This window comes from Aphelocoma coerulescens, chromosome 7, assembly GCF_041296385.1.
Source record: "Aphelocoma coerulescens isolate FSJ_1873_10779 chromosome 7, UR_Acoe_1.0, whole genome shotgun sequence".
NCBI lineage: Eukaryota > Metazoa > Chordata > Aves > Passeriformes > Corvidae > Aphelocoma > Aphelocoma coerulescens.
In genome coordinates, this window is record NC_091021.1 from 14,604,226 (window position 1) to 14,630,830 (window position 26,605).

The window sequence follows — 26,605 nt, forward strand, 5'->3', positions numbered from 1 at the left end:
AAAACTCTGCTTGTTCAGAATAAGGGTGCCTTGTTCCGTCCCTAGTAACAGACAAAAGCAGAATAGTCCCACCTCTCATTAAAGCTCACAGCATGGTTTGTCTTGCTTGCAGGGGTAAGAAACCAACTGAACATGAGCCTGGAACAGATTTCAGTTTCCTCCTGAATGACAGTAATCCCCTGAATCCATAGCCTTCCATATTCTGCAGCAAAAGTTATTATATGGGGAAGACAATGAGGAAGAAGGAAATAGATGGTTGTTGTCTCAGGGTGGGTGGGGAACTTCAGCTTTATAAATAAATATGCCTTAGTGGGCTCTTTGCCTCACCCCGATTCATGTGTTGGACATCTTCCCACAAAAAGACATTTTTTATCGCAATACTTGGGTAATCATAGCTATGCAAAGCTTGAAAGGGCCCGTACATTCACGTATCCACTTTGATTCCTTCCCCACCAAAAAAAAATTTGCCTTAACACAATTAAGACAGGATACTGAGTCAGCTGTTCCTGCTGCCTACTTTTACCTGCTAAATAAAAGAATTGTTCATTCAGTGTACTCCCACAGTTCAATTTTTGTGCTATTAATAAAGGGAAAAGTTATGCATTCAATTACTTTTATTTGCTTCAGACTCATGTTAAATATATACAATGCTAATTATGTACAAAAGTGTGCATGTTAAAAATTTTCAGGTTACAAACTTGCAAATCCTAGAAAAGTGCAAAATTTTAAAATCTTCTACCATGCTGTACAGGAAAAAAATCCATCATTAGCCAATATACACACTCTTAAAACATATTGATCAAAACAAAGTAAGACATACAGTATACTCTTAAAGCACCCAGAGGGAAAAAGATATTGCACAGAAGATGGACAGCAAGTTCATTACAGTGCCTGAAGGCTCACTTCTGAAAGTAGCTATTTCCAACACTCATCAGACCTAACATTTAACTCTTTAAAAAGGCATTTTTTGGCATTTAAAAATCCATTTGTAATCATATAATTGCACAATCTATAAGAATTATCAGAAGATATGGTTAACTGTTGCTGTAAGGCCTTTGTTTCCACCCCCTGATTAATGTCAGTAAAAATTCACCAGGCAAACTGAGTAGCATCACAGCTTCCATCAAAACACTGACCAAAGGGAGGTAAGTCTCACATGCAGCATTTCTATAATCTTGTATTAAATTGCTCCTGCAGAATCAGAATATGTATTGCAAGTTTTTCTTGAATTCTTTTTCCCCTCATGGCTTTCTTTAAGAAACAGCTCACAGCTGCGTACGACTAAAGTAGTATTACCAGGTGCAAGACGAGTTTATTTTAAAGCTATTTCAAGGCAAAAAATATGGCTCCCTTGAGAGGAAAATACTGACTAGATAGGAAGCTAAGTAAACAAGTGGCCTCCAAGTTCAGTTAGATCTATGATATATATGGCTGGATGTTTTATATTCCAATCTCAAAACACCTTAGCAGCTTTAAACCATAATCTATACTGACAGTCATGCTTCTGGGACAGAAGATGTGTGATGAAATTGTGTCTGTGCTGAGTATAAGCACAGACCTAAACTCTGGAAATACCTGCCAAATTTCTCAAGTGCACTCAACAAGACTAGGAAGAACACACACTGAAGGAACTATTGAAAAGAAGTGAAACACCTATTTTATTTGCACCACTTGGGTAAATGGTAACTAAAAGAAAGAGACACCAGTCTTCTTCCACAATGCACAGGAAAAAGATGACTTAGAACTGAACAAAGGGTACCTTGGACTAAACACTGCAAGCAGTTCCTCACTATGGGGTGTTCAAGACTGTTGAAAGGTGAATGGCACTCAGCTGAAATGCAGAACATGCTATGGTGCCACTCAGAGGCGTTTTTACATTCCAGCCTCTGATGACAATTACATTGAAGAAGGAAACAACAGCATTTTACCAATTTTTAAATATTTTTTAAACACAGTAGCTTTTTAGGAAACCCTTGCTTCCTTCAAAATTATGTGCTTACAAGGGCAATTTAGTAATTGTCACATGGGCTCCTTGGAATGGAAGGAAAGACATCTTCCAAACACTTCAGTTGACTCTAACATAGGCATACAATGAACCCACATGTATATAATACCATGGAAACTTACTCTCCCCAAAAGGAGACTACCAACAAGTGTCATGTTTACAGCTAAAACCAACGTAGCTTTTAAGCCAAAAAGCATAAAAAGACCTAGAAAGCACTGAAGCACATGCTTGAATTTCCATTCAAATAAATATAACCCTATGTAGTGCTTTCACATAACAGTGAAATACAGATCAGGCATTAGGTTCACATTAGGATATGCATTTATATGTGCACACTTTTTTTTTTTGATTCTTTGAAAGGGAAAAAAAGAAAATATTATTCACAGCACCTCGGCTCAGCATTTAACATAGGCAGCAAGGTGCCTTTAGCAGTGGAAGACAGAAATGTTTCAGGTGTTTCAGATGACAATGCAGAGCATGTGTCTACAGAGACTTAGTATAGGAGCAGAAGGAGGTTGACATCTCTACACCCCTTCTAGCTCTAAAGCTCCCTACCACTTACAGTCTGTATACAGATACACGTTTTCAACTAAATACATGTACACAGTAAAAGCTTTGTGCAGCATTTGGTTCCTTTACTCATCATTTCTAATGATTTTGTTTATTAGGATTGAGAAAGATCTGCAAAGGAAACAGGGAGGAGGAAGACATGGTTTAGGGAAGTGAGGTATACAGCTCCCCATTTACTAAAGCAGGAGTTAAAAGACCTACCTAATCTGTGCATTACAAAAATAAATTTATCATTCTTGCAGGACTATTTTAAAGCAGACTGATGTTACCAGTCCCATACAGTATTTTTCCAGTGCAGAAACTTAGTTCTTTGCACTCATTTAAAGGACAAAGAAATACAACTTTCAAGAGGATCCTTGTAAGACAGCCAATTGACTTGGCTATTTAAAGCCTGTGAAGACTGATAAACCTGTTTTGTGATAATATGCATAATCTAAGATATGCCAGAGGGGAAGAAAGCTTGTTTATATCAATGTTGAAGATTAGCAAAACAATTGTAATATGGATGTGGGTGAGTTTGGGTTTTTTTGGAGGGGAAGTTGTGGGGGTTGGGGGTATTATTGTTTTGTTGGTTTGGGGTTTTTTCCTTTTTTCTCTTTCTACTATCAAACGAGCTTCCTAAAAAACCCTAATTTCCACAATGTGTATTAACCAGAAAGACAAATGCAGTTACTTTAGGACTGGGATTATTATTTTGTGCTGGTAAGGTACATGGATGATAGAAAACGTGGTTGCTAGATAACCTATGAGCAAGTAATAGGTAAGTATATTGACAGAGAAAAATTTGCCTAAGTCAGATGCTAACTTAAAGAGCATTTCACTTTCTGTATGCTTGTATAGTACAGAACCAGCAAAGACTAGATGGGATTCTTCACTACAGGTAAAAAGACAACTAAAAATAATATCAAGAATTATAAGTAAATTGATTAAGAGAAATTTAGCAAACATTTTACTTGAAATAAAGGAGACGTCTTCTAAATATCATTTGGTATGCAAGTTCAAACCTGTGCTACGAAAAAGTTGATACTGCTACTTGATCTCATTTATATACAGGTATGAAAAGTAGGTCAGTTTTCAGTTTCTTTTTCTATATATTTTCTATATATTTTTACACTCCTACTTACTCATCTTCAAAGGTAAGCATATGTTAAAGTTTGATAAATATTATTAGAGTTGTTCCAAAAATTAAACATAAGAAGATATCACAAAGAAGATCTTGACAAATGTAGTACTATGAAACAAATGTCACTTAAGACTTGTTTGTTCTAAATTCCTCATTGGAATTCTCTCATCTCAAAACTTTACTTTTTACACTTAAACAAACCTTTGATCAAAACCAAAGGAGAATCTTATTTCACCAATGCTACCTGAAAAACAAAATGGGATCCTAAGCTTTATTGACTTGAAGAAATCAAAGAATTATGAAAGTCAGTTCACCATTCACAGTGCACTGCATAACAGGTTACAATTCAACTGACCTAAACAGCTGATCAGAAAAATTATTTGCTATTTTTAAAACATTATTTTCTACTTTTTATGCATATAAGTTAAACCCAAAAGAAACAACATAATAGCTAATGCTCACACAACTCTTTTATTTAAAGCTGGTTGTAAATAAAGGCAAAGTGCAGGCCTTCAAAGCTATGGAGGTCTTTCCAGAAGGCCTCTGGCAAGGATGCCAAGCGTGTGATGGTGTACACCTCCCACCCCCAAGGATGAGATAGAAGATCCAAAGTCCATGGATGTTGCCATATTACCTGGGGCATAAACCAGCTCAGAGCTCACCTGTCCCCTCCTCATTCTGCTGCTGCTGCTTTGTGCTGAGCACAAAATAGCCTCGAGTTGGAGAGCCCAAGAACTGTCCACATTTAAACCTGTCCCAGATATTTGCGAGGATCACCCAGTGCTTGTGATGCACTGAAATTATGGTATTCAAGTGTCAAAAGTCTTAGTCATAAACTATATCAATTATTGCAACATTATATTTTACTTAAGCTGACACACTGTATTCAGTATTCTTTAATATTAAAGTACTAAAAATGTCAATTCAACTGTTGTAAAAACACACTGCAATAGAATGTTTTCAAATGCTTATGCAAACCCCTGTGCAAGTTACAAGAAGAAAACTGTGCTCCCACCAAACACTACAAAAGACCCATCTCTATTTTTCCACTTGATTCTGATAGCCCAAAACATCATGATTTCTTGCCCCCTTCCCCTCCAAACAAACACTTAGCCTTGTATATGCATTTAAACACAACATTTATGCATACATATAAAACCCATCAATTCAATGCCCCAACTGAGTTTTTTCAATCTCCCATGACACAGAAAAATCTCACATTCTGAGCTGAAATACTTCTAAACTACTGTCCAAAGAGCTCCCCTGAAATTCCTTCTTCATGAAATCATAATGGACAAACATACTTCACATTCTCATGTACAAACTTAATACTTCCACAGTATCCTTAGTATTCTTATTGGATAGGTAATTGATTAAAAATAGTGTTTTTCACTTCTCTATAGCTTATTTGAAAATATGGGGTGTGGGGGTTTTTTTGTTTGGTTTTTTTTTTGGTTTTTTTTACATAGATGGAGTATGAAAAAACCCACACCATTCTACTTTTGGAAGTTTAATCTTCTCTCAGCAAGTGACTCAGGAAAATAATTCTTATTTTCTCCTAACTTTCCAGACAATCCAGTCTGTCACAGTGATTAGGTAGAATATTGCAACTATGCATAGACCCACTTGTTCACTAATCTGATTTATTATTTCATTTACAAAAGTTAAGAAAAAGCAACACAACTTTCTTTACAAAGTACACTAATCAACCACCAAGAGGGATTTTTTTTCCAGTAAAGAAAGTGAGGAGGAGAAATCAGTTTGAATGAGACTAACATAACTTGTAAAGATTATCCTTTAGCAGGGTAAGGAGGTATTATTATTTCTATGAAGTTAATAAATATTGTGCTTAAAGTTAATGAAATGAGATCATACATTATGTTCCTCAGGTAGTTCAACAACTCCCCAGCCACAGGGAATATCTGATAACATTTATGAGAGATAGAACACACATTCATTTCAATAAATAAATAAAAAATAACAAGAAAAGTGATGATTGAGGGAATAAAGGGGGACCCAAAAGGGAACACAGTAGCTAACAATCACTTAAACCTGCCTTGTATCTGCACTCCCCTTACCCCATGGGATTTTCTTCTTTTAATACATACATGAATATACATATATACAGACAAACACACACACACACACACATATATACACATACACACACACCCCCCTTCACACATTGATCTGGAAATTTCAATTTTTCCCTCAGCACCAGGCTTTTCTAACAGTATGGGGTTTATCAGTCCAATCACTAACATTAGAAAAATATCAGATTGATAGGAAAACACACACCCTTCTATGATCATGTATTGCTAAACAAAATAAAACAATCAGTAATGGCTTCTCCATAACATAGTAAGCAACTGGCTACAGCACACATATGGATCTGATAGTTTCTTTTACCAGGTCTTAAATGCATTTTGAAAATGGATATATCATCTATTTTTCCCTGCTTACTTTTACAGAAATGAAAAAATATGGCTAACAACTGGTTTGGTGAACACCAAGCGAGGAAACAAACAGGTGCTATTTTTAATTAAATTGTGCTGCAATGTTGCATAATGATTCTGCAGTGGAAATTTATCTTTTGTTTGCAGGAGTTGCCTAATGAAACTGATCTTTGACCAATACAGATAATGAGTCTTCCTCTATATTTCTGCAAGATATTAAATATATCATGGGATTTCTTGGTCTATGTCTTAGTCTACATAACAATATAAATAATTTTCAGCAGCAGTATTTCCTACCTCCTTCAGCTCCTTCACCACCTCCAACTCCTTTGAAGTTATTCATGTCTTTACTTAAAACAATTTCTGATAAAGTAGTGCAACACAGATGTTCCTTGCAGAACAGCCTAAAACTGGAGCTACACAAAAGAAGAGAGCAATAGCCGTTTACATGAACAAATTGTAATAAAGCTCATTATGCTAAAAAAACGTATTGAGAAGGTCGTAACCATCATCTATCCAATTCTGAATCCAGCCATTGCAACTACCAGAATTTCCATTTGGGAATAACAGCGCTGTCAAAGCAAAGCCAAATGCCTTGTTTGTTATCAAGGAGCATCTGGCCCTACTCAGTTTTAAATCAAATGCTACTTATCTTAAATTCAATTAGTAATCTTGGGTTTTGGAGACTTGTAGGGGGATTGTTTGGGGGTTTTTTTAGCTCTCCCAAAACACAGTTTTAGCAGCTGTTGAGAGAGGGATTTTGCTGTGAATAAGTCAACACAGTTAAGGAAAAATATGCAAGCAAGCTAACTTGCATGAGTACATATGCTTACTACTGTACCTCTACCATAGGTTCTTCGTCAACAGACTCAAGAATCAAGGCTCTAATTACATATTTATATATTTAAAGTGACCAAAAGATTAAACATTTTTCTGGAATCCATGAGAGAAGGTAGAAGCAGCAATCAATCACTTGGAATCTTGAGTGTTATATTCAGTCTCTCCTGATGAAATCTGGCTGAGCCGTTTGCTTGATCCCCACAGCTTTCGGGAAAGCTGACCTGAGCGCATCTGTTTAAAAGTAATTCAGAGAAACAAAAGGAGGGGGAAGGGATAAGGTGGATAAATTAAAAGGAATTCAGACACTGAATCTGGTGAAATGCAGACACTACAATGTACTGCATAAACAAAACTATATCAACAAAAATTATTTGAAAATAAACTAAAAATTACACTTAGGGATGATTCTTGGGACTGACAAAAAACAAGACACAAAACACTAACCACGATCTTCTCTAATTTTGAACAGTTAAGGGGATATTACCCACTAATGTGTTCTTATATGCTTAGCCTACTTCAAATGGCTTAGAAAGAGTATTTAGATTGCTACATTGATAGGAAGGGAAAAGAAGAGGTGAGTATCAAGCAAAAATGAACCAAATGAGAAGAAAGGACATTTTATTTTAGAGATTTCAAACAGAAATTACTAGAAGTGGAAAAAAATAGCCAAGATGCAGGACAGTGATAGCAGAATGAAGGAAAAAGAGAAAGGTTCTCTCTGGTGTCAAATTTATAGTCTTCCAAAGATCCTGGGTGAAGTGTTCAGAGAAATGTTTAAAGCAGAAGTAATTCATACTGAGTATTCCATAAGATAAGACAGATAATAAGAAACCAGAGGCCATATTAAATCCAACATCTAGTAGGTCTGCAATCGGACAATTTGTAAGAAACTCTTAATTATCTAAGCACATGGTTGATGATTGGCCAGTAGTGATCAGCCTGGCAGCTGATTAGGTTCTGAAATTCCTTGCAGTTCAATAAACAAGATTCATGCCTTAACAAGTTCGAGAGCAGTTCCTTGCAGTTACTACTACAAATGTAACATGCTTACAAGCTGTATCATCACAGCAGCAGCAGTCTAGAAAAGGCACAGTGCTGACCAGGATTAACACTGACAAGTGATAATTGCCCACACTTCTGCAACATCCAAACCAGCTAAGTAATTTTTAAAAATACAAAAACGTTTATTATACTTCATATTAGATACTGTCAATGCAGAAACACTAAAGGCCAATCTTAATACCAAGCAGCGTTTCACTTTTTGCACATTAAAGTAGGTCCGTGCTAAGGATCCAATCCTCTGTCCTAAGGATCACTATCACCACTGAAAGTTCTAGTAATTAACACATTCCTTCCATACTAAAAATAAGTCATTCAACAAATGAACACCCAACATACACACACTTTTCAAATATATTGATTGATGTCATTATAGAAAACTAGAAAATCTGGGACATAATGTTGTTCCTTATATGTTTGCATTTAAAAAAAAAAATTACACGGATATTAGCTTGCATATCATCTGAACTATAAACAGAAAATCCTGGAAAAAAGGTCATTGGAAAGCCTCTATAACCACAAAAAGAATCCAGTCTTTGAAACAACACTTTCTGCATAGTTAGAAAAATAGATGTGATTAAAAAGTGAAAATAAGAAAACAAAAAGCCTTCAGTCTAATGATACACACAAATTTCAGCCTACAAAAGACCTTTTCTATGGAATAGGAAGCTTAGAAATGACAGTGACTTTAAAACTGCTGTTACAACCATATTTTTAACCACATAATAATGAGCTCTTTGTCAATTCTACAATAGAAAACTGAAAGTCAGTGGAAATCTCCCTTCCACATCCAGTGCAAGCAAAATCAGACTAACATTGTGTGAAGCCTGTTTCCAATATTAAACTATGTATCTCCTAGCAAAGCCATGTAAAAATACTGACAAATAAAGTTGCTCTGTTTTCACATTTAAAATATAAAATTAAATTAATACACACTTTTCTGGCATGTACTAAAGATCATGCAAAAGTGATAATCACATTTTCAAATAAATACATAGCAGCACAACAGAGATTGAGTTATAAAGGTAAGCAGTTTTAAGTCAAGTACTTTGAAAGTCATGACAAGAAGTAATTAAAGCAAAAACTATGTTTTGCACAAGAAAAATTGGGCACAACTATTTGAGAAGTGGATGCTCTGTATTTGATATTGCATACGCAGGACCAACAAATTTATAATCACCATTTGGAGCACAGGCACAGTGGGAACCTACAGAAGTGATTCCCTGTGCATTGCCATTAGAGACTCTTAACAGAAAGAAGTTAATAACTTTTTCCCCAATGTCAGTCAATGCATATTAAAAGATATCTGATAGAAACCATAAAAAAAATAAAGAAAGTAGCTTGCTCTCTTTCATTTCCAATTTTCTTCTGGAAAATTATTTCATCAAGAAGAGGCTGACAACACTATTATTAGGACTTTGCTTATTCAGATGTGAGTGATAAAGTCTGGAAGTTAGTCCAGCTGAGCTTCCCATCTGCAATCCCTATATACCTCTGATTCTTAATGAGAACTTTCAGTAGAGCAGTCTCAAAAGTTATTTGTTTCCCACTGAAAACTGAAACTTGCTCTTAAATTTACCCTGCCATAGAGGAGACCTCTTGCTCAACTGGAAAGCAGAAATAAGTGAACTTCCCACTGTTCGGTAGAAAAAGTTCTTGATGGTGGGTTTTACCTCTGCTGGCTTGCCAACACCAACGATAATCAACTTGCCATCCTCCAAGCCAACAAGGATGTGGCTGTACTCTTTGGTGACAGAAATGCAATGGATTGGCAATCTCATGGCTAAGGGAGAGATGCTCAGACTCAGGCTGAAAGGAACAAAAACCACAAAGAGAAAGTACATCATATATTTGCTTGCACATACTGCAAAGAATCATATGCAGGTGAAATTGCTGTCCACAGGATACACTATAAAACAGTTTCTCAAAGATATCATCTGCAATTTCAATTATTGTAAACTCCTACAGAACAATCTAATTGTATCCCCAAATAGAGCTTCAATAACAAGAACAGGTGTGGATAGGTAAGTCAGTAAGTGGAGACATTTTCACTGAAGAACAGTGACATTGGTCCCACAGCTGCCTAAGTGACAAACATTGATCCCATTCTGAGGAGCAATGGAGCTCTACAGAGCTAAGCAGTAAGTGGAGCTTAAAACTCAGTGCAGAACTACATGAGGCTTGATCCTGCAGTTGCTGAACTCTCTGAGACTAATCAGGGGATAAGCACAGTTTGCAAAGTGACAGCTCCTCCTGTCAGTTCTAGGTGTTTATTTGGAATAAATGTCTGGGAAGAAAGAGATCTGTTACAACCTTTAATTTTATTTTTCTCCATATCTTAGTTTCACCAAAAACATTTTTTGGGGGGAACACAGAAAAAGCAACAGCTATCACCTACAGGACCAAGCAAAGTTCATTACACAGCCATTTCTCAATAAGCCCCCATATTTGTATCTCAATAAAAATGGTGGTACATTACCTGTAGAGATCCCGTATGGAAAGAAATCCCTGTAAGCTGCCCATCACAATATACTCGCCAGTTACACACAGATCTGACACTTCCTCCTTCAGAATCTCAGAACCCAGGTATTTCCCATTGACAGAATAGAGATGTAATGCATTCTTATCCTGAAGAGATCAAAAATATGTGTCACAGAGGACTGATAGGATAAAGAATGTAGTACTTGTATCTTTAGCTCATTAACAGGTGCTAACTGGGCAACAACATGCAGACAATAATGCTGACAACACTTTCCTTGTTAAATGATACAAGAGTAGTGAGCCTATACTCAATGTGTATGGATGTAAGGTCTTGTATGGAAGTTTTTGAAGCTACCTCTTGATGTAACATTGTAATATCTTACCTACTCCGTTTAATCAATTCTAAATGTCCAGGAAACATTAGGATTTAATAAATAGGTCCCTGTTTTATAAGAACTTTTGTAAGAAAGAAAAAACCAAGACTGCACTCATCTTCAGCCTTGCTACCACCCTCCTTCCCTTCCTTCCCCTCCCAAATTCAAAAGCAGAAGGAAACAAGCATATTTCCACAGAGCTAGATCCAGATGCATTTTCTGCACAAGACAACGACTTCCTGTGGATTCCAGACACAACTAACAAAACCATCTTAAGTTCTTCCAGCCTGACATTACCTTGGATCTCTTCTCTCCCCATCTTTCTAATGTATTTAGTATGCCTACATCAAAAAAATTTATTTTCCAAGAAATTTCCCATGTTTAAAGAAATCACACAGCTCTACTGTTATTAAAGCAACTACACAGCTCCTCAACAGACACAACATTATAGCTATACCTCCAATCCCGAACTAAGAAACTGTGTAGACACTGAGCATCTTGCACCCAGAACTTAATGCTCCCCTTATAAGCCTCTGTTTCTGTGCACAGTGGAACTTGTTTCCTCTAGTTTTCCAGTCAAAGGGGCTCTCCCAGGAAAATTCATTAGTGTATGCTTGAGCATCTTCCTTGTGGGTGTTTGGAGATTTTCATGAAACTCACAGGACCACAATATGCCTGTTATTTACCCAAATTTCACTCAAATTGGCTAGCAAAATTTAAAAAATATGGAAACTGATACTGCATGCTCAAAAAGCCTCATTACTTCAGGAAATAAGATAAAGTTAGGTACACTTATGATCAAAATCTTCAGTGACAGAAACAGAGATTTTCCACAAACTTAAGTACCTTGAGAGTAGTCTTTCCTTCCACGCTGGTGTGGACAACTATATGGCCTTCCCAGGACACAGCCAGATTGGGAACAGTCAGCAGGAGGGAACTCTCACAAGGTGGTCGCAGAGTCCTCACGTACTGACCTTTCCGAATAGTGCGGACAATAACAGTGCCATCCTGCAGCAAACAAATTTAGGGCAGGGTATTCAGCAGGTAAGTTATCACAACACTCAGTACTTACATACAGAGGATACAGGGAATACTTTGAAAGCACTTAAATCCTTAATGAGAGATAAGGACTCCTGAGCATTAGGAACTCTGCACAAAGAAGCCTTCCCCTCCAGACCATGTACTATAGGCATATGAAAAAAACAAATGCAAGTAGGGCAAGAGGGAGGATAGGCAACAAATCAGCCATTTCATAGGTCACATTTATGAGTACACATTATGTGGAGTACAAAGCCAGAGTTCAGAAGCCTGCCAGTGTAGTACAGTAAGACAGATCATGAGCAAGTGGCACAGAACCTTCAGGGTTAACAGAGCAGGGAAGAAATAGGCAAAAAAACTGTTGCTATGAGAAGCTTAAAATCTCCAAGAAAGTCCACACATATTAAAGCTCATCTGTACAGAGCAACACCACAGGGTAGGTGAGGCCTGTACTCTGCACAGCAGTTTGACAGTTTGATTTAAGCAGGCAGCAAAGAAGATGGCACATATCTTCTTGATATGCAAGGCTGAAGAAAAAGATTGTGAAATAGTGACTTTTTGTATTATTCTTAATCCACTTCAAACACCTTCTATTGCTTGAGTATGGTTGAAAAGAGGCAAAAAAGGGAAAAGTAGGAAGGTGCTTACCCTGGATCCTGACACTGCCATATCCAGTTCGGTGCTGATGCCAACACTCGAAACTTCATCAGTGTGCCCATAGAGGATCTGTAATGGCTTAGGTGCCAGGCCTACAGGTACTCCTCCCTGAGAGTAACAGAAAGTGCAATGACACATTCTCTTACAGCTGAAGGACAAACAAAAAATGAGCTGCTGGTATCTTTAGTACCAGTTGTGTGAGGTGTGTATTTGACAGCGGCCAAAGCCAAAGGCATAACTCACCACTCCAATATCAATGTATTGCTTTTTATGTCAGCATCTTACTACTGAAATCACAAGAATTAATAAATATGTAGTTATTGTGTGGGTCTGAGAGACAATGTTACTTAGCTGACTCCTTCCTACCCCTGCAGGTGTCCAGGAGTCCAAAGACCTCAGTGAGCAGTCCTAACAGGAGTTGTTCACATACCCCATCCACACACTTGTTCTTTCACCTGTGTATCTGGGCTTGTCCAGTTCTTAGAGTTTACCCTGGAATCAAGCACTATCTTCACCATCAACCTTAAAGAAGCTCAAAGCTGTTTTATTTAAAATAACAGCAACTCTTTCCATTTTCCAAGGAAAAGGAAGGAAATAGTACTTCTCAGTGACTACCAGTAGTATGATACGCAAAGGAAATCTTGCAATAATGCTCATTAAAAATAGCAATGGTCCCACATAACTGCAGGGTATCACAGCTTTTGTTCCAGTGAGCATACTGTCAGCACATACAGACTTACTCTCAAACCAGCTCTAAGGGAAGAACTGTGCTTAGAGAGAAGATGAAGCAAATACTTCTACAGAGAAATATTTATTTTCATTTCTGTGATAAAAATTTGACTGCCAACCAGGCCCTGAAAACCTGAAGCATGCAGGAATACAGAACAAGTGTCAAAATACAGAAGGTATCAGTGCAGAGAAGACAAGTAGAATGCAAATGCCAGTATGCAGTCCACTGCTGCCACTTTGTCAAGACCAAGATAAAACTCCCACAAGAAACATTTACTATGCATAAAATATAATTTATATATCTATTAATAAAAAATACATTAAAAATGATACGAAAAAGCACTTCTAAACAAAGATAATTTCCAGAGGATGACTTAACTCACAATGAAAAGATAAACAAACTAAAAAAATCTCCCCACTTGAGACAAAAAATGACTCGTACGAGCACTAGGGTTTTAGTGCTTTTTAGGGTTTTTTTTTGACCATGCACTGTTACTACAAAGTGCTTCTTGACAGAATTATAAATACTCCCACCATAAAGACAGCTTCCACAAAAGCCCATGCAGCCATGCACACACCACTCTACTGCTTTAACATGCTGACTTTAGTTCCACGGTAAGAACAAGCTGACTTGATGAAATCTACCATCCAAACCTTGACAGCTTCCCCCAGCAATTAATCCTACTTGTATGTTTCAAATGCAGCAATCAGAAATCAGCATGTAAATGCATAATGATGGAAACAGCTTCACATTTTGAGTGTAAGCACACACATGGATCACACAACCACTTTCACTGTATTAAAGCATGAGACCAATACTAAAGAATTCTCAAATGCAAATGGAGGTAATAGTGCTGTCTTTGCTAACCACTACTGTAGTCATCAGTACCCCCCCCAGAGAAAAGGCAGTGCTAAAATCCAACTACTAGGAATGAACAACTGCCTGGAAACATAAAATCCTCATTTCCCTACCCTGAAAATAATCTATGAAATCTTTAAGATAGCCTCTAAAATAATGCACTTCAGCTATATAGTAACTAACATGTATAGTATTTCAGATAAGACAACGGGAGTAAAACTACTAAGTTAATTGATTTTAGCGCACTATCTTCACTGCAAACCTGAAAGGAAATAAGTAAAACGTAATAGCAAAACAGAAAACAAAAATGCATTCAGAATCTGCTTCTGAGTATGCCTAAATAACTCACCTGCTGAACTATTTGCCATATCATACAGGTTGTATCTCTGGAGCCTGAAATTAAATGTATTCCACAGTGGTCTATTGCCAAGCAGGTCACAATATCTAGATAAAGAGAGAAAAACAAAGTTGTCACCTGGGTAATTAAGACTAAGTTCCCACAAACTGACAACGTGGATACAATTTGTCAACACTGTCTCCTGATTGGCAGTCAGCATTAAATACTCCACTGTGATAACGGCTGATGACATTATTACATATGAAATCATCATACAGCCAAGTGTACCCACCTGACTCATTCAGCTTTGCTACCTAAAAATAGCAGGCAAGCCTTATTTTGAAACTACATCAAAGCACCACTCCAGTGACTGAAAAGCCATGCTCAAATATTTCTGTATAATCACGATTCAAGCATTCTTCTGTTCTCATGCTGCCATTCCTTTACAACAGCTACACTTGTGTGCCCAAGCGAACTGGCTATATTCTGAGAACACCAAATAACAAGGTATGTACATAAACCCTTTCCATTTCCCAACAGGGTGACTGACCCATGTGCCTGATGTGCTGTCCCATCAGTTTGCCTTTGGTAAGGGATGTCACTCGGATGCTGTTGTCCCAGTGTCCGCCACTGAAGAGCAGCTTTGCATCATGGGACACCACAAACAACTTGGAGGTGATCTCCAGCCCTGGGGCAAAAGGACCACTCATGTTGCGCTGTGTTCTGTAGGCAAACGATGAGCAGTTAAGAGTAACCTTAGTTCAAATCCATGTATTTTGCACTTCCTTTGTCTTTAAAAATCAGTAACAAATTCCATCTACAGAAGAAGCTATAACCATGGCAAAACTGTCACTGCCACCAGTGACTGGAAGCAAGACTTCATCTTAGATCTTTTCAGCCTTTTACACAACTGGACATAATTCATGTCCCTACTAAGCACTGTAACACTAAAGACAAAAAGGAATATTCTAAAAACAAAAAACCCAAACCCACCACATATACCTATGTATTATGATAGTGTAACAAGTGTGAAGACTATCTCAGATTCCCAGATGAGTTTTTATGACTGATAATTAGAAAAAATTAGAAGTAGCTCTGAGAATGAAGCCTGAAACGCCACTTACATAACTCTACAAGAATGCAATTACAAACTAGAGGGAATATTACTGAACATCAGAAGATGCATTCTTAGGTGAAAACTCAGACAATGAATACAGCACGACCCACTGATTTTGAAATACTAATTACTGTATTTCATTATTTCAGATGCATTCATCTACCCCTCCTCAAAATGTGCTTACTTGGGATTTGTCACTGTTGTATCTTTGATGAATGTAAAATAGTTGGAAATATTTTTGTCATAAGGCAGCCAACCGTGAGTTCCAATAACGCAGTTCAGACTTGCTGTTACCTAAAAAAGTTCGATGAAGAAGTTGACGAAACCCAGAGGTTTATTTTCTGCTTGCCTTGATGCTAATGGGGAGCTTGCACAAAATCCAGCAGAGGCTTCTTGAAAGTTTGCCACAAAGGAAAAAGCACATGCACCTCTCTCCAAACAAACAAATCAATAAAAAATCCCTCTCAGATGAGCTAATCCACATGTGGTACATAGAACCATATTATAATAGTCTGTGTTCTACATAGGTCAGAGAAGTTGGGGTAGGAAGGATGGGAGGAGACGAAAACTAAAAATCCCAGTCAACCAACCCCTCTCAAACATTTAATTACAAGTCAGTCATTTAGTTTAAGCTGCTGCTTCTTCTCTTCTCTGAACACTTATTGTTAATAGTGAACATATTAACACAGGAAGTTTAAAAAACATTGTACTACAATTGCATTTCTGAGGAAGTAACAAAGGAATCTAAATATTCAAGGTTATTTTCATCAGGTATTTATGAAAAACACGAGGAGAATTTTAGATGTGCCCAAATAACCTATGAATGTACCACATTAAGCCAAGACAATAATTTTGACATGCAAAACAGGAATATTGGAATATTCTTTCCTGCAAAGCAGAGATATTGCACTGGAGCCAGTGTCTAGGCCATATATATACAGATGTAAATACAAAAACACTCTTCTCCTTTCATTACTTGGTATCTGCCATAGTACAAGAATGTACGTTAGTGCAAAAGTTAGTTTTAGGAACAGTGCAGGCCTTTGGAGTGTGCATGCACCACATATGGTATAGTTTAATATATGGGTTGGGCAGCAAAGATAAACAATGACACCATTAATAACTCAATCCTGTAATTTTAAATCTGGACTGCATTGCATTAGCAAATTGGTTGCTACAGGGAAGTCGATCAAGTGGCAACTTACAATATGCCTCACTATAACTTACAGTCATGTCTCATCAGCTCTTAAATGCCATTCAACAAATCAGCCTGGCTTCTCCTTGGAAGATAAATATTTAACTTATAATTGACATTCATTATAGGTTAAAGGAACATATTTGAAGAGGAACAGTTAAGAAATGTTTCTCTACAAGCTGTATAAAAAAATACACCCATTTGACTGCTTGCAGTTTAAGAATAGTATTGATACATGCAACTCACCAAGATCTCTGGGCTTCCCTGAGAAATAAAGGAACGTGACTGATTCCTGGGAACAACAGCTTTGACAATGGGCACACCATCACTAATTCCCTAAGAGAAAGGACATGGTTTTGATCTGATTATATCCAAAAGCTAAAGCACAAATTTAGAACCTGTAAAGAGTAAGATCCAAAGCCTCTGGAATCAGTGTCAGACCTGTAGAGCACCCTAAGGCACTGGTACACACCCATGCAGTTTGTGCAGGTAAGCTTCATTACACACACTGGAAATGAAACCCTGGCCCCCAGTCAGGGAGTTTAACTACCAAGTTCAGTGAGTCCTCAGACACTACCAGGGAGCTTTTCAGCTTTCTTGGTGCAGTGACTGATTTAATACCCAAACAGCACCCACACAAGCAGCCAGCAGATTAAGGGATTCAACCTCTATGAAGCCAACTAAAAAGACAGAGCTCATTTAATATACATTGCATTGTAAAATATTTTCTTTAAATAGGAAGCAAGTTTATTTTCATTTAGGTTGTGACCTTTTGTTTCAAGTACATCAGAAGTTTCAGATTAGACTTTAAACAATTTCAAGTAACACATCTACCTCTATGAAGAATGACTTCAGCTCAGTGAGGTGTTGGAAGAGATTCAGAGTAGAGGTATCACTTTTAGTTAGTCTTTGCACTACCTCTTCTGCTGACAGCCTTTGTGGATGGGGCTCCTAGGAGGCAATATTTGAAGGAGTAACAAATTAGACTAGTTTATCAATTTGTTCAATACACTAAATACTCAGAATCTTAATGGGAAAACAGTCTTACATACCTAATTTCCCTTCTTGAAGTAAATTAATTTGTTTTGAAAATGGATTCTTTGGTAATGTGGCAAAGATTTAATGTTGCTAAAATTATGAACCATTACCTTACAAACCACTGTTTTTTCAGAAGTCCTTGTAACTCAGTTGTATTTAACCACAAAGGTCTGGTTGAGAGGGAGCAAAAAAGCATTACCTTTAACAGCTGGCAGGGAGTTTGCCCAAAATTGTTTATCATCCCTTCTAAAGCTTTCCTTTCTTTCTCATCTGTTAAAGCATCCAAATCCACAGCCCCTGGATCACAACCAGAACAATGAAGAGTAGGGGGGAAAAAAAAAAAAAAAAGAGAACACAATCCAAACAACTTATTAAGAACCAATATGGTCACCTAACATTGCAAAACTTAATTTATTTGCAGCATTATGACCCTTTACCCCAGAAAAGCCCCCAAATAATGCCTCCATTTAAAATACAATCTGAAAACTCCACTTTGCATGTGGAATTTTAAGTGTATCTATCACGGCAAGAATTGCAGGCCTTTGTCCTATCAAATGAATTTAACATACTTCATGCAAGCCAAAAGTAGCACACAAAAACCATCCAAAATTTAGCTTTGAAACTAACTGATTAATATTTGTCTCTAACATTATTTGTTTTTAAGCAATGTGCCTGAACTCTAAACCACAAGAAACCTCTTCCCAAAAATGCTTTTAAGCAAGCAAATGAGAAAGTGACAAGAAATGCCAGTAACTTTTAGAAAAAAAAGACAAGAAACTGTAACAGCCCTCCTTTAAGAAAAACTATACTTTTTTTTACAATGCATTACAAGGTTTGCTGTCATGTTTCATCTATAAATCTGCTGCCTTACCATATGCTACTGAATGGTATGCTCACAAATCAAGTGTCTTCTGTCTAATAATGAAGACTCACAAGTCTGATGACAATGACAAGAGAACATACTGCTTTGTACCTTCATAAGTACAATAATAGAACACATTAAGCGCCTCCACTGCAGCTGGTCCCCTCTGCTTGTAGCCAAAAATCAAATCTATCCATTCATGAAGATGAGCAGAAACATACTCTGATTCCTAGAAGGAAAAAAATGCTCCTGTAAGAATAAGAGAAATACTGCTCCCATCTTGAAGTTTTTACTATTTTCTGTGGAAATGATTCAATACCTACATTAAGAGTATCCAGAAGTTAGGTATTTATCAGTGTATAGGGCAGAAGCATAAGAAAGGGTAGAGGCATAAGAATATCCTCCTGTGTTATGGGCAGTAACTGCCATGTAAGAGGGAAAAATCAATACAGTAATGCAAGAAATCTGCACTATTGAAATGCACCTGTGCAGGGGAAGGTAACCTGCCAGCTCCCTAACACCATAGAGAATCATCTTTAAATAGCAAGGGAAGCCTATTCACCTAGCTCTGCATTTTGTCTCTGAGGACAGCAAATGCCCAAGAGATCAAATGCTCTTCTCAGCACTTTATCAACATGCACAGAGCTTTTAACTGGAAGTTCTAATGGTACTTGTAACATGAAATGCAACCACAACTCCAGTTTGAATGTCATCCCCCTTGTTTTACATTTAAGCCATAGTAACAATGTGCAGGTGCACTTTCTTCACAATTATGTCACATGTACAAACAACATCTTACCAGAGCCTTCCTGTGTTTATAGATAAAGTCTTCTGAGGAGTGGGCCCATTTAGGCAGAACAACATCATTTACCACCTCTTTCGACATTTGAAGCTGGCCTAAGTTAAAACCTGGTGAATAATGCAGAAAAGTTTAAGAGTTGCTACAAAATATTTCAAGTACCTTGATTTCTCAATAAAGATTAAAAATCATTCTTTTCTCAATGCAAGAGAAGGATATTGAAAAATTCTTAATGTAAATCTCCAATAACCCTACCATTGACATAGGAGGCTAAGTTCTGTTCTGCATGTTTAAAATTTTAACTGAAAGGATAACAATTATCCAAAACATCTAAATGATTTTGAAGCTGAAGTCCCAACCATAAAAGTAGTATTAATCTTTTACACATCCATCTGTAAACAAATCTGCATTTGCTTTACCAGGATTAAGAGTCCAAACACTTCAATAAGGTTATTCATAAGAAGGAAGCTACTTAGAGGTTTAAATGGTTGTAAAATCAAGGCTTTTATGAAGCTTAAATTTACCACCAATCACTGAAACAACTCTAAATATTTAAATGACTTGAAAGTGGAACTTGGGTGTTCCAAATTTTTCTAATTTAGAACTCTAGTACATTGTAGCAGCCCAAACATACAAATCCATTTTCAAATTGTGCAAAAGTAGAGAAACAAATCACTAAAAAATAAATGTGAATTAAAAAATGTCTAGCAGTCTCATGTCAGAATGCAGGATGCTGTCTTTCCAATCAGCATTATAATAATTAATCTCTTTTAACTTTTGCTAAGTATTTAATCAGTGTTAACTATTACTTATTATATGGAAAGCATCTCTGATACTTTCCATTGGGTAAACAACACTATTTTTAGCCATCCTAAAGCCCATAGCCTGAATTTTAAACATAATGTTTAGGCTGCTGCTTAACACAACTGGTATCTTCACCGAACAGTTTAAAGCCAGCATGATGATTCATGTCTACAATCACACCATAAAGTTCAAACAGTAAGTGTTCCTCAGCATTCACAAATGGTTGTAACAACTCTTTTCTGAAGAATACAGACACAGTTTTCTGTGAGAATATTCTTAGCAGTCATTTTACCATTTTGATTCTCCAGGAATTCTGGAAAGTAGAAGAACTCTGGGATAAGTTCCTTGACATCATTGGGGTTGTCCATGAGTGCCTGCCAGGCAGCAGGAATAGAGTGGAACTGTCTGTCAGCACAGTCAAATCTGTGGATCAGAAAACTCAGGTTAGACTTTGATGATTCCCTCAGTAAAACAACAAGGAAGAAACAGGAAGGGGCTGCTTATTTGCTCAGCATACCTGCCACTCTGAAGCTGGATATGAAGTGTTGTGAAAGGCTCTACCCGAATGAGGTAATGCATGACACCAGCAGCATTTGAGTAATGTGTCCCATAGTGAAATTTGTCAATCATTCCAAGAGGATCCTCAAAATTCTCATATCTGAAAAAAGAAATCTTTATAAATAAAACTGAGCATTATAGTTGACTTACATGTGGATGATGCTTATACCAGGCAAAGATTCAAAATAAATGACCACAGCATTCTATAAGAGAAAAAAAAAATTGAGTTCTATCAAACACGAATATTCCAAATCTTACTTAGAAAGTCCCTAAGAAAAAGACTGCTGAAAGATAGAAATGTACACCAGATGAACCCTTTGCAGCCTGTTACACTCTTCCCTAGGTAATTGCTATCAGCTGTCAGAAATCAGACAAAGGGCAGACAGGACTGATGACTTTATACAACAGACCAACACACCCCACATCACTAAACTGAGTATCTACTATTGAAGAGACTTGTGATGGTTTCCTGCAAGATTTAAGAAATGTGTGTGACTGTGTCAGGATGCAGAAGAGAGATCTTTTTCACACTCATGCACTCACACATACACTCACACACATTTCCTTTTCTACTGGCAAACTCACTCTACCGTGCCACCATCTGGCTGATACATTCCTCAGCCTCACTAAGATAGTAAGAGAAATTCTCCTTAAACATAATTCTAGAGAACCCATTTCATTACAGTCAGGATACAGCCTAATCATTCAAAAAAAATTCTCCATGTTCCAAGTTTTCACAAGATTTTGGAAGATACCTGACTGCAGTCTGGTATGATAGCACACTCACTACAGCAAAAAAGGAAAGATCACTACACTGCTGTGTGGGTCTGAGTACCTGTCATTTGTACCTACAGAGGACTTGCCAAAAGCCACTGAGATGTATTTTATTTTGAAGATAATAATTTATGCTTGAAAAAAAGAGGAAGCACAGATTTAGGATCAATGCTACCTCTCAGCACAGGCAGCTCAATTCATCAGTATTTCACATTCCTTATCCTGAAGCAGACATGGTGTCCTGGGTTGAGGTGTATTCTATTACCATCCTCATGAGCTGTTGAAATCAGGTGGGGCAGTGTTTCCTTGCCTCCTCCTCCCAGACTATCTTTCTGTTAATGGCCCATCATTGTCCTGCTGCATGACTGAGAGATAGTCTGGAGGGAGTTATCTTCTGTTAATGAGCCTCATCAACACTTGGCCTCATGACTCATTACCCTATTGTGAGATGCTCCACCCAGAGGGAGGAACCAAGCATCCCATCCTGGATATAATCTGAGATTCTGAACACCAGAGACACTCTTTCCACTGGATTTCCAGAGGACAGGAGCTACACAGCCACCACTGGACCTTCTGAGGAAGAGCAGGCCCTTTTTTCTACAGGATCACCACTTCAGAGGACTGCAGCCACCATTCTACCAGACTGCTACCACCACCCTGCCTAACAGGGACTCAGGTTGTATCTTGACTCTGTCAGCTTGAACCAGTGTTTTCTTTTAGTTTTTCTCATTTTCTTTAATTTCCCCATTAAATTGTTATTCTGAGTTGGTGCCTCCCACTGGTTTGTTTTCAAACTAGTACACTATTACGTCTTTTCAAGCTGCTGGGCCATAAAATTGTTTATGCAGCCTTTCAGTTTTTCATCTCCACAGCTGAGAAACAACTGAAAATTTACAACAGTTCGTTTTGTCCTTTCAGTGCCATATAATATAGTCTGAATGCAGCAGGAACAACAGATCAACAACCTTTGCAAATGCATCTGTTATAAAACCAGCTTTAAAAACCTCACTGCCACAACTTTGTTTTTTAAATGTGTTACTAGCCTGGAGGCTCAGAAAAGACAGAGAAATATAATCAAGTGTTCAAATACATACTTCTCTTTCACAGTCTTGGCGTTCTTCTCATTTACCACACCTATGGGTTTGGACAGGTCCCTAAATACTGCAGGATTATTCAGGTCCAGTTCTGCTGAGGTATAATCTCGTAAAATCCAGGGAAACTGGAAAAAAAAAAAAGTCAAACATCAAATAGAGATTAAAAATACATATTTCAAAAGAGAAAAAACTTTGGCAAAAATTTAAAAATTAACTTTTTAAATTACCACAGGATATTGAGCAAGGTCATTGTAAGTTCGTCCTGCCATGGTGTTCAACTGAATAAGGTAGTCAAAGTTGGATATTTCTCTATTCACCCATTTCTGCAAGACAAAGAAAGATAAAATGGAATAGACTATATCAAAGATAAAATTATTGCAAATTACACATCTTGTTTATCTATCTGCCAGAGGATAGCATTGACAAGTGAAAAGCACAAGACCACACAAACTGTATGCAAATCCAGATTCAATTTCTCATAATAAAGTTCATTTTCCCTTCGATTCAGTGATTGTCCTATCTACATTTCATTGAAATCAGGTCCTGATTGGTTACAGTACTGTTTCGAACACAGAGCAGCAGACAACCAGCACTCTTGGTAAAAAGGAAAAGAAAAATAGAAATAAGAGAAACAAAAAGAAGGCAAGTAAACAGGTACTGATAAAAAGGAGAACAGAACTTTGAAATCCATTACAGTGCTAAGATCAAAATTTATTTATAAATTATTCTCCCATGGGTTAGCAGTACAAGTAAACAATTCGTAAACTAAATTGTCTGTGCACCTTTGTTTGCTCCATTATTATATTCTAAACCAAAGAACAGACTTCTGAACTGTGTTCAGAAGGGCTCAATATTTGTCTGTAGAGTGATGGAGAAGTGTCACAACAGATGATATTTTCTCTGTGTGAATATACAGCTTGATAGTTTTTTATTGTTAGGAAACAAAGAACAATCAAGGTATTTCCAATATCTTAATGTTATTTGTAAAGCTTCCTCCCTCAGAGAAAACAATTTTGGCATAAAGAGATGGAAGATAAAAATACATTTACTACATTTAAAAATTTATCCGTATTTATGGTAATATGGACATTTTGATGTTTTCCTTTTTTACCAATATTACTAATCTCCGCTTAATGTTCATGTGCGTTTTGTTGAAAGCTCCACCATGAAAAGATAGCAGGGAAAATTATTTGCACATCCAGTGAAAGAAGTTTCAAAATGTGCACTCATAATCATAGACTAAAACCAGAAGCAAATATGCTACATGTTTTATATTCACATTAAAATGCCTGTCAATCACATCAACAGAGGCTGGCTATACCCATCTACCTGACTGTAGACACAAACCAAACCATTCCAAAAAAATGCATGTGAAAGTTCAGGGGCCAGGCTGAGGATACAGAAGTTGACAGTTGCCATTGAAACACTGGGGGACTCCTTCAAAAAGCAGAGGAATGCTTTAGACCATTTAGCTGAGGTCTCATACCTGCATCAAACCTGATGCTTTGAAAAGTTCCTGTGGAGATCTGGTCCCAGAAATGTTTGGAGAACGCAGTGACAATATCCGACTATACACTTTGTTTCGTACCTGTTAGAAAACAGCACTGATAAAACAATATTCTGGAGACTGAAGCTGACAATTAAGCAACTCATCTGCTAATTAAAATGTGAAATAAATGAGACGGAGTTACACTTTCAAGTACTTTGATCTCTTGCTGTTTAAAACATTTGGACATGGCTGGATGTTACATCCTTCACATCAAAACCAAACCACACAATATTTTCTAAGAGCTGTTCATAAACTGACCTGCTAGTAAGTAACTCACCCTAAGTTCTGAAATTTATCTTAGTCCCTCATAAAAAGGATCACTGATATTAACCAGAGGGGAAAAAAGTTCACTAATTCTTAACCATGGAATATCGATGATTTCCAATGTTGTAAAAAAGAAAATCCCCTTTGATTTGTAATTAATTTGCTCAATCTTTTAAAAATGTATGGGCTTTAAAACATTTAGATTACTACTGATGTAGTTTTAGTTAAATAATCATTCTGTATAACACAAAGAGAGAGAGCGAGAGAGAGGAAAAAGGAGAATCTTGTGATATCTATCTTTTCACGATTAATCAGATTCTAGATGCCAGACTGAGGTTTTCAGAGACTGCAGTCTAGTTTTCCATAATGACTATGTAAAGCAAACCTTTTGCTATTAGTGTTACAGTATTATGAAAGACACCAGACTCAAACTGATTTTAAACTTAGCCTTGTGCTAATTACATAAATCCATGAAATTTAGGAAACCCATACCTCCTTATTGAAGTTGAGGAAATAGTTGGTTTGATCTGTAAGGAAGATCTCCAAAGCTGACCTCCTCAGGTTGTACCGACGCAAATGGATCTCTCGAATTTGAGATAGGTGCCATTTGAAATCAAAACCTACCCCTAGGAAGAGCGCTTTGTTTATTGACTTGCAACATATATTAAAAAAACCACCTTTTTCATTTAGACACAGTGCAGTGCCAGTTCTAATCACCTCAGAGTTATTCCTAGAAAAGGAAAGTCTTACATCTGACTTGATTAACCATTTTGCTAGGAAAATATTAACTTCAGATATTGTTGTGCTGAAAGAAACGAAATAAGAAATGGCTGATGGAATGTAGAATTTGCTTTTGCTTTCCTATTAAAGACACATTATAAATGTATTCTGTTGATAAAAGGTATGAAGCAAACTAACCCCCTTTCCTTTCTTAAACAGGTGCAAACCAACCTTTATGTTTAGATTTCCCAAAGGCTGAATGTGTTGGTATACTGATTTGGAAAATGTTACTACTATTTGTCCAACATTTCACTTCAGTGTTTTTACAGCCAGCTGTGTATGATCTATTAAAGTTTCCTAAATTAATACAGATGGTTAATGCTTACATATTACTACTTTTTAATGAATGCACGAGTAAAACATTATTTGTCAGAGAGAACAGAGAGATGCAATTTACAAAGAAAATTAGAGGTAGTAACTTTTTTTTTGCCAGCAGGTTTTTAGTAAGTTATTTTTAAGAAATACTAAGAATAGTGAATCAATTTATCAGCTCAGAAAATACAGTTCCAGATTCTTAACTCTGAAGGGATCGGTCAGTCACTAACCATCAAGTGCAATATTAATTTTAAGTACAGAACAACAACTTGTCTCTTTACAATTATTTTGACACTTGTTTTCAAAACATAAACTCAGCCTACTAAAAGCAGAATGCTGAACTGCACGGAAAACAAAGAGACATTGATCATGCTTACCTTCCTCTTTTTCAATGCTACCATCAAAGAAATAAATGTGCTGGGTAGTGACCTCCAGCCTGCCTGGTATCACGTCAATCACTGTAATGAGCTCACAGTCTTCAGACAATATTAGCTTTTCTTTCTGACTTTCCTCATCCTTCTCATCCCTGCAAGAACACCACTAAGTGTTACAGGGTTGGGTAGATTATACTGTTGCTTAGGTCCTTGGTAAGAGTACAGTTCAGAAAAGGATCAAATTTGAATGGCACTAAAACTACAACATAAACAGTTATATAAAGCTACTTTCATCAGCAGTCTTGGGTGTTTCAGACTAGACCACAAACATAATTTCATAGCATTGCTCTTCAGTCTTGATATTTTGGTCTCAGGCACAACAGACTTGACTTCCCCTGAAGCATGAAAACATCAGGCTGCATTTCCCTTTCTTGCTTAATTGCTAGGTGCTTAAATTCTCTGGCCCAGAGCAGAGCTGAGTTCCAGTTCATGTGACTAAAGTTACCTTCAGGGTTATTTTGCTATAGTCTTTAGCAAGCATTCAATAACCTTTA

The 26,605-nt window shown here is 37.0% G+C and overlaps 2 protein-coding genes across 6 annotated transcripts in view; one reads left to right on the top strand and one right to left on the bottom strand.

Moving 5' to 3' along the window:
- The window catches only part of LOC138113664 (alpha-aspartyl dipeptidase-like), a 7,053-nt gene extending 6,445 nt beyond the window's left edge, over positions 1 to 608 (top strand). The window contains exon 8 of the mRNA XM_069022299.1: positions 113 to 608. Coding sequence (XP_068878400.1) covers positions 113 to 191 — 79 coding nt within the window. The 3' untranslated portion in view covers positions 192 to 608. The remainder of the gene's footprint in view (positions 1 to 112) is intronic.
- Positions 597 to 26,605, bottom strand: part of NBEAL1 (neurobeachin like 1) — an 80,703-nt gene continuing 54,694 nt past the window's right edge. For 2 of the 5 annotated variants that reach the window (XM_069022296.1, XM_069022295.1), the window contains 20 exons: positions 26,055 to 26,203; positions 25,075 to 25,208; positions 24,256 to 24,357; positions 22,997 to 23,092; positions 22,770 to 22,894; positions 20,861 to 21,001; positions 20,636 to 20,766; positions 19,540 to 19,649; positions 18,852 to 18,969; positions 18,078 to 18,175; positions 17,675 to 17,791; positions 17,087 to 17,176; positions 15,830 to 15,939; positions 15,079 to 15,251; positions 14,541 to 14,635; positions 12,595 to 12,711; positions 11,755 to 11,916; positions 10,533 to 10,681; positions 9,727 to 9,862; positions 597 to 7,225 (listed from right to left, as the gene is read on the bottom strand). In XM_069022296.1, coding sequence (XP_068878397.1) covers positions 7,124 to 7,225; positions 9,727 to 9,862; positions 10,533 to 10,681; positions 11,755 to 11,916; positions 12,595 to 12,711; positions 14,541 to 14,635; positions 15,079 to 15,251; positions 15,830 to 15,939; positions 17,087 to 17,176; positions 17,675 to 17,791; positions 18,078 to 18,175; positions 18,852 to 18,969; positions 19,540 to 19,649; positions 20,636 to 20,766; positions 20,861 to 21,001; positions 22,770 to 22,894; positions 22,997 to 23,092; positions 24,256 to 24,357; positions 25,075 to 25,208; positions 26,055 to 26,203 — 2,455 coding nt within the window. In that variant the 3' untranslated portion in view covers positions 597 to 7,123. Of the gene's footprint in view, positions 7,226 to 7,259; positions 9,863 to 10,532; positions 10,682 to 11,754; positions 11,917 to 12,594; positions 12,712 to 14,540; positions 14,636 to 15,078; positions 15,252 to 15,829; positions 15,940 to 17,086; positions 17,177 to 17,674; positions 17,792 to 18,077; positions 18,176 to 18,851; positions 18,970 to 19,539; positions 19,650 to 20,635; positions 20,767 to 20,860; positions 21,002 to 22,769; positions 22,895 to 22,996; positions 23,093 to 24,255; positions 24,358 to 25,074; positions 25,209 to 26,054; positions 26,204 to 26,605 lie in introns of those variants that run through there. The other 3 variants (XM_069022294.1, XM_069022293.1, XM_069022297.1) reach the window with 2 other exon arrangements.